Below are 16,616 nucleotides of genomic sequence, written 5' to 3' on the forward strand. Positions count from 1 at the left end.
TTAGTCACATACAATGCTAGATGCTATAGAGACAAGTATCAGATAAGATAAGTGCAGATACCTGCACTTTATCCAGGTTTGTGCAACAAACTAACTCTTGAAAACAGAATATATTGGGAAAACAGCTCTCACAAATAGACGTCTTTACCAGGAAGGTAAATTGCTTGTTGCTAACTACCAGAAAATAGATGCATTCAGCTCTCACAAGGTATTAATCAGATAATGGAATCTGTTTGATTGTGTAGCTAGAAGAGTGATTAAGATATTATGTAACTAGAATAAGAAAGTAGCTAACAGTGAATAAGTAAAGTACATTATATTTAGAATGCTTTTTACTTATGTTAAGGTGTCTAACAAAGGGGGGGATGTGTTGTAATTTCAGTGCCAGGTAAAGAGACATTCCAGAGGGACAGGACAAGACAAAAATTTTATTAATCCTTAGCTAACATGCCCTCTGTACCAGGTTATAGTGGGTGCAGGATGTCTCTAAAGTTTTTCTGACTTTTGGAATGCTATGGTCAAACCAAGATAAGAAATTGGTTACAATCTCCATCCTGTTTATTGCATAGTCTGTTCCAGCTTAGCAAAAAGTCTTTGAAAGCAAGTGAAAGAAGATAGGTAAGAATGATATCTAAAGTAACACAAAGAAATGGTGAAACCCTCATCTGTTGTAAACAACCCTAATATACAGAGAGATAAGGTGAAGCTTAGATTTTGACTGCTGCCTTCCAGATGAGTTGGTAATGTAGGTACTCTTTTATGGCTGTATTATGGTGTATTAATCTTTGACTAATAACCTTTTATTAATAAAGTTGATTAAGCCTAGCTATTTGATATCTTATTAAACTAACATTAAATTAAACCTGTAGCACCTCATTTCCATATGTAGATCTGGGGGCGGGGCATAGCTTGGCTCCTTTGATGAAACAAACTCTTGGGCCAGTGGCAACTAAGCTGCCATCTGTCTTCATGATACTAAGGTGTTAAAGTTTAACAAAGACTCAAAGTCACAGTCTCAGTTCTGGGGAGATCTGTTCTTTATTACTGATTTTATTGAAGGATGAATAGAAAGAAATGTGGCTAATATGGAAATAGCATCAGTTACAGTATCTCAAGAGTCTGGCTGTTGAGAATCAGATGCTACTTGCAGAGTAAATGAAACTCATTTCTTGCCATTTAATCTTTCTTCTGAGAGTGGGCCAAATACATCCCTGGTGTAACTCCATTGGAGTTAAGGGAGTACCCCAGGAAATCTTACCCTTGACTTCAATGGGACCAGAGTTAGGTCAACACTGAGTGCTTCTGAAAATCCTACCTATATATTCCTGGTCCTTTTCTTCCTTTCTCTGAGATTAAATACATGGAAACATGAAACTGTCATTTACATTTGCAGAAATGAATACAATTATAGTTTTTACAATTTTTACAGTATTTTTCTTCTCTCCCTTTGGACTCAAATTCTCCCCTGGAAGTCACAAGAAACTAAGAAAAAAGTTTGACACTGAAATAATTGTTTTTAAAAAAACCCAAACAAATTTCAGGAAGTCCTCCTGATTTACACGTGGTTTTGCTCATGTTCACATGACATTTAATCTTCTGTAAATAGACTGTTCTATAATCTACTTTTTCTGGCCTCATATTTTTAGAATATCCTTATTGAATGTACACCCCATTATCACATCCTAGAAGAGCGGCCATTTTTATAAGCTTCTTCCAGGCTTCCTCTGGCATTGGCGTGTTAGGTTCAGTAAAATGCATAGCGGTCAGCAGTAGCTGACCTGTCCTCCCTCTCTCACCATTACTCCTTTTGGGGGTTTGTAGTTCCCATGGTTCTGGAGCATGAAGGCTCTTGACCTCATGGATGGCAGGGCAGAACTGGTTGTCCCATGGGCATAGTCACTACTCATCTTCTGCTGAAAGGATCCCAAGCCAGAAGTGAGATTGTAACAGTAACAGCTGGGAAATCTAACAATGAGGGAGGTGGGGTGTTAATTAAAGGAAACACTCGACCTGCTGATGCTTACACAGCCTCTTCTGTTGCCAGGAGAGACTTCAGATTAACATGGGAATTGCTCTTACACCTGGCAGATAACAAAATCTGAAACAGCAGTGTTGTGTTATTCACGTAGCTGAAGTTGCGTAACTTAGATCGATTCCCCCCCTGCCTGTGCTAGACCAGGCGTTAGTATGGGTGTTGTCTTTGTACGCAAGGGAACAGCCATAAAAGAGAGAACAGGGAAGAGGGTCCACATTCCGCAAAGCACTTAAGCACGTGTTTTAACTTTAAGCAGGTGAGTAGTCTTACTGACCAGTGGCACCCCCCATGTGCTTAGGTGCTTTATTGAACTGGGGCCAGGATGAACAAAGAATAATACGAATGGAAAAGAAAACACAAATGCAAAGAATAAAAAGTTAATCAAACCTCTTTCTCATGCCATCTAGAGAAACACTGCTGTTCTGTGACTCAAACCAACATGCAGCAAGTCAGACATTGGTGGAAAGGAATTGAGAGGATTATTTCACAATTTTATTGCACAACTGAAAATTAAATTTTTTGTTTTTGTTTTTTAATATTTACAAGCCATTTATTTTGCACACACAATCTAAACAGCATTTTCCCCAATAAAATTATCACCTAGAAAACTTACACACAGACTGAAGCATACATGTAAACTAAGTGTTTTGTGTTAAATGCCAGTTGCCTCAATCTAACAGCCCTGGAGGGATGAGGGGATTGGGAATGGGGATACAGAGGTCATCCCTCTCTAGGGAGCACTTCTGTTCAAGAGTTGCTTGTAAAACAAAATGGATGGATTTTCTTTTTATGTCCTGAAATTTCGCATAAGGACCACCCCCACTCCCAGTGGGAGAGAAACTGAAGAGTTCACTATTCATTCACACAGGAAGCCTTCCAGTAAGGTAATGCACAGACAGGGACATGATTTTAAAATTCAAATTCTTCCGTGTGACATGTCTTGCAAAGAAATGACAAGCATCCCTTCATGCATCACTCACCATAAGGATTATGAAATTCCAGTCTTCCCCCTGAAGAATGTATAAATACTTGTATTATGGCAAAAAGGAGTCAGGTTCAAATCAAGCCCTGTTTGGTGAGGGGAAATGTGGTTTCTCCTTTCATTGGATTCATTTCTTATGTCATTAGAAGACTGCCAACAGATATATTGCATATGCTGTTCCTGACCTCTGCAAAACCATACAACAGTAGCATGATGCAATGACATTTGCATATCCTTACCCACATTGCTTGTGCAATATTTTGCTTCAACTATCAACTATTAAGATCTTCATCACTTTATTCTCGAAAGCTATGTGTTCTTGTCTGTTAGCATGCTGTGTCCATCACAGTGCCCTTGATTTCCAAAGCACACAAGCTGCTGCTCCCATGGCTGGTCAACTCATTCATTCTTAGTCACTTGGGCTAACATTTTCAAAACTGTCCACACACTTTTGATGCCGAACTTGCACACTTAGGACCTGATTTTCAGCGGAGCTGGGCACCCTCATCTCCAAATGGAGTCAAAAACAGCAGTGGTTGCTCAGCACCTCTGAGAAGCAAGCTATTGGTAGCTCAAGTTGGAACACTGAAAAATTGAGGCACCCAAAACTTAGTAGACATATTAGAAAAATAGGGGCAACGGTCCATTGCCTTTTTAATGCACTCAGCACCTGTTAGCCTCCTTCAGGTTGTGAACTCTTCTGAGAATGTCAGCTAAATAGAAAAACTGAAGCTGCAGCAACCTGCAGCAAGCTTGGAAGGAGAGTGATTATTTATGTACTCTGTTACCTGGTGTGCTGTCCATTTGGTACATTTCTACATATGCTACCAGGGGATGGCTTTATGGAGGACAAATCAGCTGGTTGTGTGAAGGGAAAAAAATAAAATGGGCCTTTTCAAATCTTCCAATGCCATTGCTTTCCCCAAAGTTATGCATGGTCATCATCAGGGCCCTACCAAATTTACGGCCATGAAAAATGCATCACAGATTGTGAAATCTGCTCTTTTGTGTGCTTTTACCCTATAGAACTATACCGATTTCATGGGGAGACCAGAGTTTCTCAAACTGGGAGTCCTGACACAAAAGGGAGTTGCAGGGGGGTTGTAAGGTTATTTTTGGGGGGAGGATCATGGTATTGCCACCATTACTACTCCCCTACAATAACCTTGTGACCCCCCCAACTCCTTTTTGGGTCAGGACCCTTACAATTACAACACCATGAAATTTCAGGTTTAAATAGCTGAAACCATTAAATTTACTATTTTAAAAATCCTGTGACCATGAAATTGACCAAAACGAACCGCAAATTTGGTGGGGCCCTAGTCATCATTAGCATCTCACACCCAATGGTTGGTAAGGTTGGATGCAGGATTGGTACAGGATTCTGAGCATCTTCAGGCATCTCCCTTTCCTCTGAGGCTATTAACATTGTGCTATATTCAAGGCTTGATTCCTCTATTCCTGACATTCAGAGGTTTTGTTTGCTTTAAAGTGGCTCTTTCCTTCCTGCCCCCCAACAAGTTAGCAAGCAAAAGGTGGATTCTCTGCACAATAAGCATAAACAGCCCACCAGGCTGTGAGAAGATACTGTACTATCTTAAAAATATCTGACAAAGTAATGGGAGAGAGGGACAATATCGCCAGCGATAAATGTGGGGAAGGTGAAGCACAGGTAAAATGTGTGATGGACTGGATGCAAAAAGATCATGGGATCAAGCCTTTTAGAAATTTCACTTGGCATTAAAGAAATTTCATGCTAACATAGGAACTGTACGAAGTGGGGGAAATGTTGAGTGCTCAATGTGCTTGTACGTATGTGTGCAATTGCTCATGGTGTTATTGTCCTTTGACTAAAAAACAGTAATTCTTGGGAATGATGTTTAGAGGCACAGGGGGTCAGGAGCCAGAAAAGTTGCAACAATAGGAATATGTTAAAAAAATAAAAATAAAACATCGGGATGCCATCCTTGTGGCTTCCAACCACTCAACTTCCTCTCAAGTTTGGACTTAACTAAAAACTGCCAAAATCACAGAATAAAGAGAAGGGTGTGCAGAAATGCAGAAGCCTAAAAGTGGAAGAGCACCCGTTTGCTTTTCATAAAAGAAAGGGACCGTGAGGGTGTATCTTTAGTAAAGAACTTGCCATATGGAATATCATGGACCTATGTTCTTTCACACGTACAGTCAGAGAAACTACTGAGACAGGAACAGTACCTGTGAAGTCTCAAAGGTCAAGACCAATACTCCAGGCAACAGGGAAGTCTAGCCCTTTTATTGAACTATTTCTTGGAGGATCCCAATGACCCACAATTCTAGCATCTGCTTCACACAATGTCCTGAAAACTTCCAAGTGTGATGGGAACTGAAGAGAGCTGTGCAAACCTTTTGCAACAAAACTTCAAAAAGACTATGAAGTCTGCTTGTTTCTTATACAAATGTGGAAATGAAACCAGCAAAGTTTTTTGTCTGAAATATTTTTGGGCCCAGATAACTGAGACTCAAACTGAACTTTTTTGGCTCACTTTCTCTTTAAGCACAAGTTTTTTTAAAAAAGGCTGAGTTCTATGGGTCCACAACAAATTTTCTGACAGTTGGTTATGTGTTAGGTCTACTGGCCTGGATGAATCCCCATGAACACAAACTTTTGCAAAATCCATATGCTACTCATGAATCTTAACAAAACCTATTGATTTTTTAGTTTGTCTTTGCTTTACTTCGAACAAACCCAAAACTTAAAAGCAAAGGATACAAACTCTGCCCAAACAGTTCAGTGTGAACCAATACCAGCAGGATGTGCAATTTTTAAGGCCAGAGGGGACCATTTTGGTCATCTACTCTAACCTCCTGCATAAGACTCTAGAACCACACTGTCGTGCCTTACCATTGAATAGCTGTACCATTTGGATTTTTATGCCTTCCTGTAAGTGGTAAACACTGGGCAGGGTCTATGTGTGTGTGGGGAAATTACATAAGTTATATGCCCTCAGTCTGAATCTGCACGATGGTGAGTCCCAAAAACGCCTATGCATAATAGGTGTCTATCACTCACTGGAGAACTCTTTATGAGCTGTAGTGAAGCACAGCAAAGTCTACCCAAAAAGTAGTTTATACATAGAGATCACTTGGATCTTCTACAAAAACCAAAACACCCTGATATGCTGCTGCCTATTCATGGCTTGTGTTTAGTATGGATGAATAGCCAGAGGAACAATCAGGATACGCTGGTTTTCTATTTTTCTTCTTTAGATGTCAGTTGTTTTAGAGCACTGCAAGAGAGAACTGATGCAGCAATAAATCTGTCTCAAAATCAGCAAAAGAAGCTTGCAAGGACACTAGCTTTGCTTCAGCCATTAACTAACCAACCAACTGTTGACTTCAGGTGGGCAGAGTTTTGAAAGGATGAATGTCCTGATTGCTGCCATTACCATAGTTGTTGTTTTCCTCTGGTGTTTCTCCTTTGCTCACACACAGCAGTGGAATGCCTGTGGGATCAGCAGAACTAACAAAGATCATGAATCTGTGAGCCGAGGCTGGTTTAATCTCAAAGCTTGGCTTCGCAAACTCTGCAATAACCTAGATCATCTAGAATAGGGAGGCCATGTGGTCTAGTGGTTAATAAGGGCACAGATCCCGGACAACTCAAAATTCATGTTCAGTTGTGACTTAACCGTCTTCAGAGGTAAGTCAACAGGTGTTTTCACTCGCTTATTCTTTCTGTATTTTGGCTCTTTTTAAAAAATGAGACAGGCCATTATTTACTGCATTTTAGAATTCAAATGTTTAAGGTCCAATAGTGTAAGCCCTCCATGTGTGTAACTCCCACTGACTACAAAGGGCCCTACACATGAGAAGGACTTATAGAATTAAACCCCAAGCATTCTACACGGAAAGCTTAATGCATAGGGTTTAACTGATTTTCCCAAAGGTTTTCCAAGACCAAGTTTAAACCTACCCTTTGAAAAAGGGGGCCTGGCTCTGCTCAGAATCAAGGAGACTAAAATATTATTCAAAGATCATTACCAGTGAGGATAAAAAGAAATACCCAACCGCGGCCACATTCCCTGAGCACCATCCATCTCGTGAACTGAATGAAGCAGGGGTCCTCTGAAAAAAATAGCATGTGATCTTAAAGACTGTATTATAAGGCATGCACACAAAGGGTCAGATTAAGGTTGCATGAGCAACTTTAATTCAGGCATCTCCTAACTTTTCAGTGCTTCACTTTAGAACATTCTTTTAATGTAGCTCTTTCTATGGAAAAATATATACATGCACTGTTTATATGAGAATTATGTTGCTGTAATACCTAGGGAAATAGCCAGGGTTTGGTTTGAACTCTTTGGTCTCACCTGGTTAGAGATCTCTGCAACTCTGAAGCATAACTAGCAGAGGGTAAAGACTGTGTGTCCAAGCAGAGTTTCAGCCTGAAGTTAAAAACCATTTCTCTTCTTTGGATTTAAACCATGCCCTTAATGATAGCAGATTATTAGACGCAAATATTGCCTTTTTGCACTGCACAATCGTTTCTTGTCAGTATAGGAGTCAAAAGGAGTAGGACATTATTCCCTTATTGAAACAGTAATTAATTGGGGAAAATAAATCAATCTAATCCTTACAGTGGATACTACAATGCGGCATGACAGAACAGGTATAACCTTGTAATTTGAGGTTTATAAAACTCTGCATACTTACATGACAAACAGGGTAAGAGTCCCACTACAGGAACTAGAAGTGCTTTTGGATAAATGACCAACACATGTAGTCCATCACTTGAATAAATGTTTTGTCTTTTTTTCTAATTCGCAAATTATTTCTTATACAGCCCACAGCAACTACACTCTGTAGGCAAGTACAATCTGTGTCCAGGGAATTTAAGAGGAAAATCTTGTGCCCAGTTAATTGGCACATGGAGTAAGTTCCTTTTGACATTAATAAGCATTCTGTGTCTGCATTCTGATATTGGGGGTCCCCTAAAAAAATAGGGTATCATAGATCCATGACTATAAGCACTTTCTCAAGCAGTAATGGCTGAACAAGGCCAGTAGTTTCTTTCTACTCTGACTGCTTATAATGTTAATTTGAAAAAATCATCAATTGTGTCCTGATTCAATAAAGCATTTAAACATTTCTATCCACACTCTAACTACATATTACAGGTTCCTAACATAAAAAAGTAGAATACTGACATGTCAAAGATGTTTCAGCATCTTCGATACCAGAGTGGAAATGTTGGTTAATTTGCTTTCATTGTGCATGGGTGACTCAGTTGTTCCAGTCTGGTTTATTAGAGATGCAGAAACTTGATTTAAAAAAAAAACTTTGGGGGTTTTAACTTGAGGAGCAGACACATACCAAAGACCACAGACTTTTTCCTCCTTTTCTGCACTCCAACAATCAAACAAAATGGAACCCATTTCACTTCACAGCTATTGATCCTCCTCTTATTCCACCTGCTGAGTTCTGTGTCCTGTTGATGGTCCATAGAAATCTGATGAATATCCCTTATGATATCTGGCAGAGTAGGAGGGAGTGTCTCTAACACTAGTATCTATGCTGACTAAAAGCCAACAACTCAAGGAGTCCTGCACAGTCTTCCTCAGCTAAAAAACAGATGGTGGCCATTAGGCAGGCCACGTTGATAGGGGAATTGGCACAATCTGGAGATCACATTATCTTCCAGGTAGAAGTTTATCATTACATTTGAATAAACAGTCATGTAAAAATAAGAACATTAAAACATATTTTTATATTTAATTCTAAAATTGACTGTTGTACCTAACAGAAAACCACTTGCAATGTGTTTGTACAGGGCATTTATAAAACTGATGGCTCAGTTGTGTTAAGGCCTTATTTTCACTTGTGTAGAGAAATAGCAGCTGCATCCATGATGAAATTATTATGCTTCTCCCTCTAATACAGAATTCACTACACTGCAATAAACTACACTGCAATTAATATTAAATGGTGGTGCCACTGTCACTGAAGGGATGTCTGTGATTTAAATATAAACCACAAGGGAAGCTGTGAGAACCTATTACATAAATAATCTGTACTTTAAAAATGATGTGAACACATCCAGAGTCTTCACTTCTAACATGGGTGGTGGAAATGCAGGTGCAGCTGCAAATTCCTTCACCCCAGCGAGTCCCAGATGAGGATTTTAAGTCCCACTTGAAAAAAAAATGCACATATACTATGTGGAGCCAGACTGCTAGCACACAAAACTGGCAAGGTTTGGGGGGATTAGTTAAAGCAGGAGCTGAAGGAAATCTCACAGGTACCAAGAATGACTCAGGTCAGACAAAGACAGCTGCTAGGGTTGTTTCTAATACAAAGATATATCTTTATCCAGTAAAGTATAGGATGGCAATTAGAGCCAAACTGGAGACGGGACAGGCTGAGATTACAGAGGTACATTTCAGAAAAGTATCAGAGTGTGAGACTAAGAAATGTAAGAAAAATAAATGCATGAGCAAAACTAGAAATGTCTCTATAATAATGTGAGAAGCTTACAGAAAAAATAAGGGAATTAGAATGCATGACAGAGGGTGAGGACCTTGAGATAATAGGAATTGCTGAAACAGAGTGGAATGTCAGGAGCCAGTGGGATACAGCCATACCTGTGTATAAACTATCCAGGTTGTAGAGATGGGAGAGGCTCACTATGCTTACAGGATTCCACAGAATGTAATGAGTTAAAATTTCTGAGGGGAGAGGTCCACAGAGTAGAATGTGCAGGGACATAAACCCCAAATTAAAAGAATACAAATACACTAGTAGGGTTATATTTCTGTCCTCCTGACCAGGAAAAGGATATTAGGTACATAATGTATAGAGAGATTAGAGAGGCAACTAAGCCTAATAAAATAGTAATAATGGACAGCTTCAACTACCCACACATGAGCTGAGCAAATGTTATAAAACAAAAAGTTTCAAGAACCTATTTCTCAACACCTTGAATGACTGCTTCTTGGAACTGCTATTTCTAGAACACACAAGAGGAGAAGCTGTTCTCTGCTGCACCCTAAATAATATACAGGAGCTGGTTCAAGAAGTAACTATAGTTGACCCAGTCAATAGTAGTGACTATGGTATAATTCAGTTCAGCATCCTTTGGGGAGGAATCACATCAAAAACTAGTATGGTAACACTTCACTGTGAAAAGCAGGATTTAAAAAGAAGCTGGTCAAAAATGTCCTAAATCAAAATTAAAATCCTTAGACTCAGCATGGAGGATACTTATGCTCAGAGACTCACAAAAGGCATGGATACCCCTAAACAAATAAAAAAAGGAAGAGGACATGAAAATAAAAGTAGGATTAAATGGTAAGTTTCAAGACAAATGGGAAATCAAAACCTGGTTGAAAGAACTATAAAACTTAAGATGGAAACCAGAAGGGCTCAAAGGGAATTTGAAGAGCAAATAGCCATAGGTATAAACAAATTTGCTCCATCTGCCAGAAGCAGAAAACCTGCAATAACTGTTGGGTCCTCTGGACTGTCACAGAGCAATTAATGACTATAATGACACTGTCACGAATTCAATACATTCTTTGCATCAATCTTCCCCACAAAGGACATTGCAGAGATATCTATCCCAGAGACTCATTCTTTTCAGGAAATAAAGATAAGGAAATGTCGTAGACTAAGGTGTCAAAAGAGAAGGTGCTGGAAAAAAAATCTGTACATTAAAAAGCATTAAGTTTCCAGGTCTAGAAAGTATTCATCAGAGAGTTCAGAAGGACTCACCAAATTAAGCAACCAAGCTGCTAATATAAATATGCAATCTCTCATTAGAATCAGCTACTATAGCAGAGGACTGGAGGGTAGCACATGTACATTTTTTTAAAATGATGCCAGAGGGTAATCCTGGGAATTAAACTGCAGTCAGCCTTACTTCAGTACCAGGGAACTTGATTGAGATTCTAATACAAAACAGAATTAGAACACACCTTGATGAATATGACAATACAAATAAACAAGCACAGCTTCTATAAAGAAAACCCGTGACTCTCTAATCTATTAGAAGAGTTTGAGCTGCTCATCTTACACCAGCCAACATATCTGAGCCTAAACCGGGGGTGTCATAATTTGCCGCCAGTATGCGCCAGCAACAAATTACTACTTGCCCCACCCCCACCCCCACCAGAAGGGGGAGCAGGGACAGAATTGTGGCTAATGATGCTAATGGCATGGCGCAACGATGAAGCTCCCCTTACTATGGGTTGTGTCCTTGTGGTACAATCTAACCCATAACTAGCACTGCAGGAGAATGGTGTTCCCCCTGTCCCCAGGCATCATAGTGGAACAAAGAAGAAATTAACATCCAGCACTTAACTAGTGCTATAAAACAGCTTTAGTTATACAGCGGGACCGACTAGGAATTTCAAGAAAGTAAATCAGCACTTCACACCACTGGACTACTTAGGCTTTGTCTACACTAGAAAATTAGGTTAGTTTAACTACGTTGGTCAGGTGTGTGAAATATTCACACTCCTGAGCAGCACTGTAAAGCTGACCTAAGTCCCTGTATACACAGCCCTAGGTCGACAGAAGAATTCTTCCATTGACCTAGCTGCCACCTCTCAGAGAGGTGGATTACCTAGGCCAATGGAAGAACACCTCCCGTCAGCATAGGTAGTGTATACACTGCAGCGTTTTATGTGTAGACATACCCTTAGGAACAGATTCTGCCACCCTTACTCCTGGTGAAGAATCACTGGGACTATTTGTGGAGTATTGCACTACTCAGTTTGAGAAAGGATGGCAGATTAACAATGAGGGAGGGAGGGGTTGTTTTATAAATATGCCTTTGCCAGGGCTTAACTCCTCACAAGTTTTTAGGTGAGCCATTAAGTAAAGGAGCAAAGCAATTTGGAAAAGTAGGAAGCGATAGATTCTTACACAGTCCACACCCACAGGAGAAAATGTAATAACTACATCCAGACTCCCTCCTGGTCTTATTTCTTGTCTCAAAGAAGTTGCTTTTTTCTTTTGCTGTTCTTTTCTTAAATGTTTGTATGATTAACCAAAATTTGTATTGTAAACATCTGGCTTACTTGTGTTTTGAAGTTGTTGTAAATAAACCCCTCAAAAAGTAGCAGGTTAGAAAGAAAACCAAGATCTAGCATGGTGAGGTGGGGAGGAAGATCCAATGACTGGAAAACAGAATAAAATAATGAGCACAATGAAGTGTGGATCCATTATATAGTCTAGGCAGCAATGTCTGTAAGTACTGTTCTACATGGTCTGGAATAGGAAGAGGGACACACTTCCCACTTTAGTCAATTCTGCTTTCTCTCGTAACATTGCAAGCGAATACAAATAGCCCAGCTAAGGGCAGTGCATTAAACCTCATCTCCTCATCCCATGTAAACACAACATTAATACTGAAGAATAAAGGAAATGGTAAAAAGTCCAGTGTCTTGGTTTTAGTATGTGTTTTGCTTGTTAGGTTTCTTGTCCATCCTCCAAAATATTTCTACGCATACTGAGGTTGTGAACTAGACCACCCCACATTCAAGAAACACTCACACTCAGATTCCCAACACATTCTCTTCTCCCCCTCAAATGGGGAGTTCATGCCTCGAAGTTTTGCTCCTTTTATTATAAACTCCTTTAATGAAGTAGTTCTGAGAGCTTGTAGCAGGCAGCTTGATAGCACTGAGGCTACTGGGCTCTGTTGCCGTGCTCATATTTCCCTGTTCAGCGACAAAGTCCACTTAAAGCCGAAGGCCCAATGCCTTCACAAGTGGCTGTGCACTGAAAGAGCCTATGGGTCAATATCCCCCAGTAGAAAATACATCCCAGGGAAAAAACCAATTCTTGCCTTTAAAATGGTAACCATGCTACAACATGGCCATTTATTTCATGAATTGCTCAGGTGAACACATGCCTTACACTGACAGGTTCCTTCACATTCTGGTAGAGGCACCAATCTTTTTTACTGGACCGCTAGAACTGGGGATGGACAAGCAGAATGAAGGCCAAAATTTCCTTTTAAAAGGGAAGGAATGGATTTTATGGCTGGGGCAGGGAGGTTTCCAGATGAAACAGAATTAACTTGAGGATCAATCACCAATTGATCCCATGGATATGCCTCAGCCTATAGCACACCTTCTCCATAGTGGGATACGGTATATGCTTCCCCTTCATTTTCAAGGCTATTTTAAATCTTGCCCTTCATTAGAATAGTCATCCGTATCAAGAAGGCCAATGTGAAAGTTCCCCTTTTAGAGCAGTGTAGGTTTAAAATTCACAAGACAGTGACCTGAAGATCTTCCTTTACAGATAAAAAGCATGTAGAATTATTAAATAGCAACATTAAATCCTATTTTCTGGATATCTGTCTTTGCTCAACTGTTTTGAGAACAGAAAACATATTCCCGTCCCACCCCCGCTCTGCACTGTTTGTGATATGATGGGCGCATGGCTGGCTCCTCTTATTCACACCTTGTGAATGCTAAAGCTGAAAGCTTGGTGGGCGGGGGTGGAAGGGAGGTGGTTAATGAGCACAGTCTGAAGACATATCGCTTCAAATCTCTACTGTTAGAACTGTTGGGTATGATATAAAAACAAAAAGTGTCTCAGTTCCAAGTTAAGAGACTGGGCCCCAAACGTTAAATGGCTCCTCCCTTGAGTGTCTGTTTTCCATAAACAGGCTCCATCGTGCTAGCTGTTGTTCTCTGCCGTGAGATATTTGAGGGCTGCAAAACCATAGTGGCGTGACATATCCTGCTGGAACTCCTCCTTCAGGGTCTTCAGACAGATGCGGTATTGCTTGTTGGAGCGGAACTTGGTGATGTCAAAGCTGGGAGCATGCGGCATATGGATCATATAGGCATTGGGCAGCACTATGAATTCATACTCCTGGAAAAGGAAGACAGCAGTAGTGAGAGGCAGTTCCAAGATCTCTCTCTTTCTATCTCTCATGTCTTTGCTAAGGCAAAGAAGTTGGTGCAGTGTAAATCTCAGGGGAAGAGCAAATCCATAAAGATTTGTTTAACCAACCTCCTTTTTCTTTTAAATGTTTTATTATGCATATGAAAGACATTAGACAGACCTTCCCTTTAAAAAAATGTTTATACCCAGGTAAGCCCTAATATTAGGGGAGCAGTGCTAGAGTGATGTCTACCTCACTATCCTTTGCCAGCAGAGGTATGTTGGTCAGAGGTCTGCAGAGGTGTGATCTGTGATTGACAGAGCTGTGCTGGCAAAAGCCCCTGGCATAGATGCACTTGTACTGTTGGGGGCAGCACTGGAATAAGCTAGACCAGAAAAAATGCAATTTTGCTGATATAAGCTACGTCCACACTAACAGCACTTTACTGATATAGTATATTGGTATAGTTATACCAGCAATGCCTTCCACGTGTACCCGTCTTGAAAAATCTGCCTTTACGGGAGAATCTGATACATTGTCATAGGTCAAATGCAAAACATGGTTTAATAATTCATATGCTTAAGAGTGTTTTATTAAATGTTTTCAGACCTTATGAAGATTAACTTTGCGCTCAAAGAATTTCCTTTGCATGCAAAGTGTGAACTTCAACTACCACCTATCCCCTCTGCAGGTCTTTCAACCATTTCTGTGGTTGTTATGCCTCATTAACAGAACCTCTCCAAGAGTGGGTTCTACTCTCTACATAAATAATATGAGAAATGGGAGAAAGACACGGCCAGTGGAACTTCCCCAGGTATTTTACACTTGAGCTGGGAGGTGTGATTCCCAGCTCCCACAGATGTACCTGCACTAGCTTGCCAAAATTAGCACTGTAGCTGGGGTAATGGCTCAGGCTGGCCACGGGTATATGTTCTCAGGGGGCCCAGGTGGGTACATACACAGGTGGCTAGCCCGAGTTACTGCCTGTATTACCCTGGCTATGCTGCTAATTTTAGCATGCTAGCTCAAGAGGCACTAGAGTGGGTTCATCTATGCCCATATTTAGCACAAATGTAGATGTACTCCTGGAGCACCTGTACTCTGCCTTCTCTGAGAAGTCATTTCTGGGAGGCTTCCACAGCTTCCCATGGGTTGTGATGAAAACTCAAGTCACTTGCAAATCTAGCAGTCTATGAAGAGGCAATGAATGTTCCTAGCAGGTTTACTACGACAAATGTATTCTCCCTGTAAATATGTCTTATAACAAAAGCCCGTAAATTGGAGGAGACTTGAAACTCCTGGGTTAAACCTCTTCACTGCAGTCCCCAAATTTCATCATAGGAAGCTCTGAGCAGCATTTCTAAGAAGTGCCTAAGTATTTTAGGAGAATAAGTCTTTGCTTGTATTTTGTAATCGGACCCCTATCACTTCACAGATTATGAGGTTAGAAGGGGCCACTGTGATCATCAAGTCTGACCTCCTGTATAATACAGACCACAGAAATTCCCTGAATTAATTCCTGTTTAAACTAGAGCATATCTTTCTAGAAAACATCAATCTTGATTTAAAAGTTTCCAGTGATGGAGATTTCACCACAACCTTTTGTAAATTGTTCCAATGGTTAATTACCCTCACTTTTACAAATGTATGCCTTATTCCTAATCTGAATTTGTCTAACTTCAATTTCCAGCCACTGGATCTTGTTATACCTTTGCTAGATTATCAAGAGCTCATTATTAAAGTTTTATTGCCCAAGCAGGTGCTTATAAACTGTGATCAAGTCACCCCTTAACCTTCTCTTTAATAAGCAAAATGGGTAAAGCTCCTTGAGTCTAACACTGTAAGTTTTCCAATCCTTTAATTGTTCTCATGACTCTTCTCTGAATCCTCTCCAATCCAGCAACAACCTTCTTGAATTGTGAACACCAGAACTGGACACAGTATTCCAGTAGCAGTCACATTAGTGACAAATACAGAAGAAACAGAACCTCCTTACTTCTACTTGAGATTCCCCTGTTTATAAATCCAAGATCACATTGCCCTTTTGGCCAGAGTCACACTGGGAGCTCACGTTCAGCTGGTTATCTACCCCCATGCCACCAAGTTCTTTTCAGAATGATTGTTTCTCAGGATAGATTCTCCCACCATGTAAAAAGTGTGTAATTCTTTGTTCCTACACGTATAGCTTTACATGTAGCCGTATTAAAATGCATATAGTTTCTTTGAGCGCAGTTTACCAAGTGATCCAGATCTCTCTCTATCAGCAACTAGTTCTCTTCATTATTTACCATTTCCCCATTCTTTGTGTCAGCTGCAAACTTTATCAATGATTTTATATTCTCTTTCACGTCATTGATAGAACTGTTAAATAGCTCAGGATCAAGAACTGATTCCTTTGGCATCCCTCTAGAAATGTGATGATGATTCTCCGATTACAGTTACATTTTGAGACCTGTCAGTCAGTTTTTAATCCACTTAATGTGTGCCATGTTAATTTTATATCAATATAGTTTCTTAATCAAAATGTCAAGTGGTACCAAGTCAAATAATTTACATGAGTCTAAGTATATTACATCAACACTATTACCATTATCATACCACTTATAATCTCATCAAAAAAGGTATCTAGTTAGATAGAATCTATTTTCCATAAAACCATGTAAACTGGCATTAATAACATTACCCTCCTTTAATTCTTTATTAATCTTGTCCAGTTT

The 16,616-nt window shown here is 40.0% G+C and overlaps 1 protein-coding gene across 4 annotated transcripts in view; it reads right to left on the minus strand.

The window, feature by feature from the left end:
• Positions 1–2,825: 2,825 nt before the first annotated feature.
• Positions 2,826–16,616, minus strand: part of LARGE1 (LARGE xylosyl- and glucuronyltransferase 1) — a 371,084-nt gene continuing 357,293 nt past the window's right edge. For all 4 annotated transcript variants that reach the window (XM_038396618.2, XM_043519916.1, XM_043519928.1 and 1 more), the window contains exon 15: positions 2,826–13,886. In XM_038396618.2, coding sequence (XP_038252546.1) covers positions 13,689–13,886 — 198 coding nt within the window. In that variant the 3' untranslated portion in view covers positions 2,826–13,688. The remainder of the gene's footprint in view (positions 13,887–16,616) is intronic.

Source organism: Dermochelys coriacea, chromosome 1 (genome assembly GCF_009764565.3).
Source record: "Dermochelys coriacea isolate rDerCor1 chromosome 1, rDerCor1.pri.v4, whole genome shotgun sequence".
Classification (NCBI taxonomy): domain Eukaryota; kingdom Metazoa; phylum Chordata; order Testudines; family Dermochelyidae; genus Dermochelys; species Dermochelys coriacea.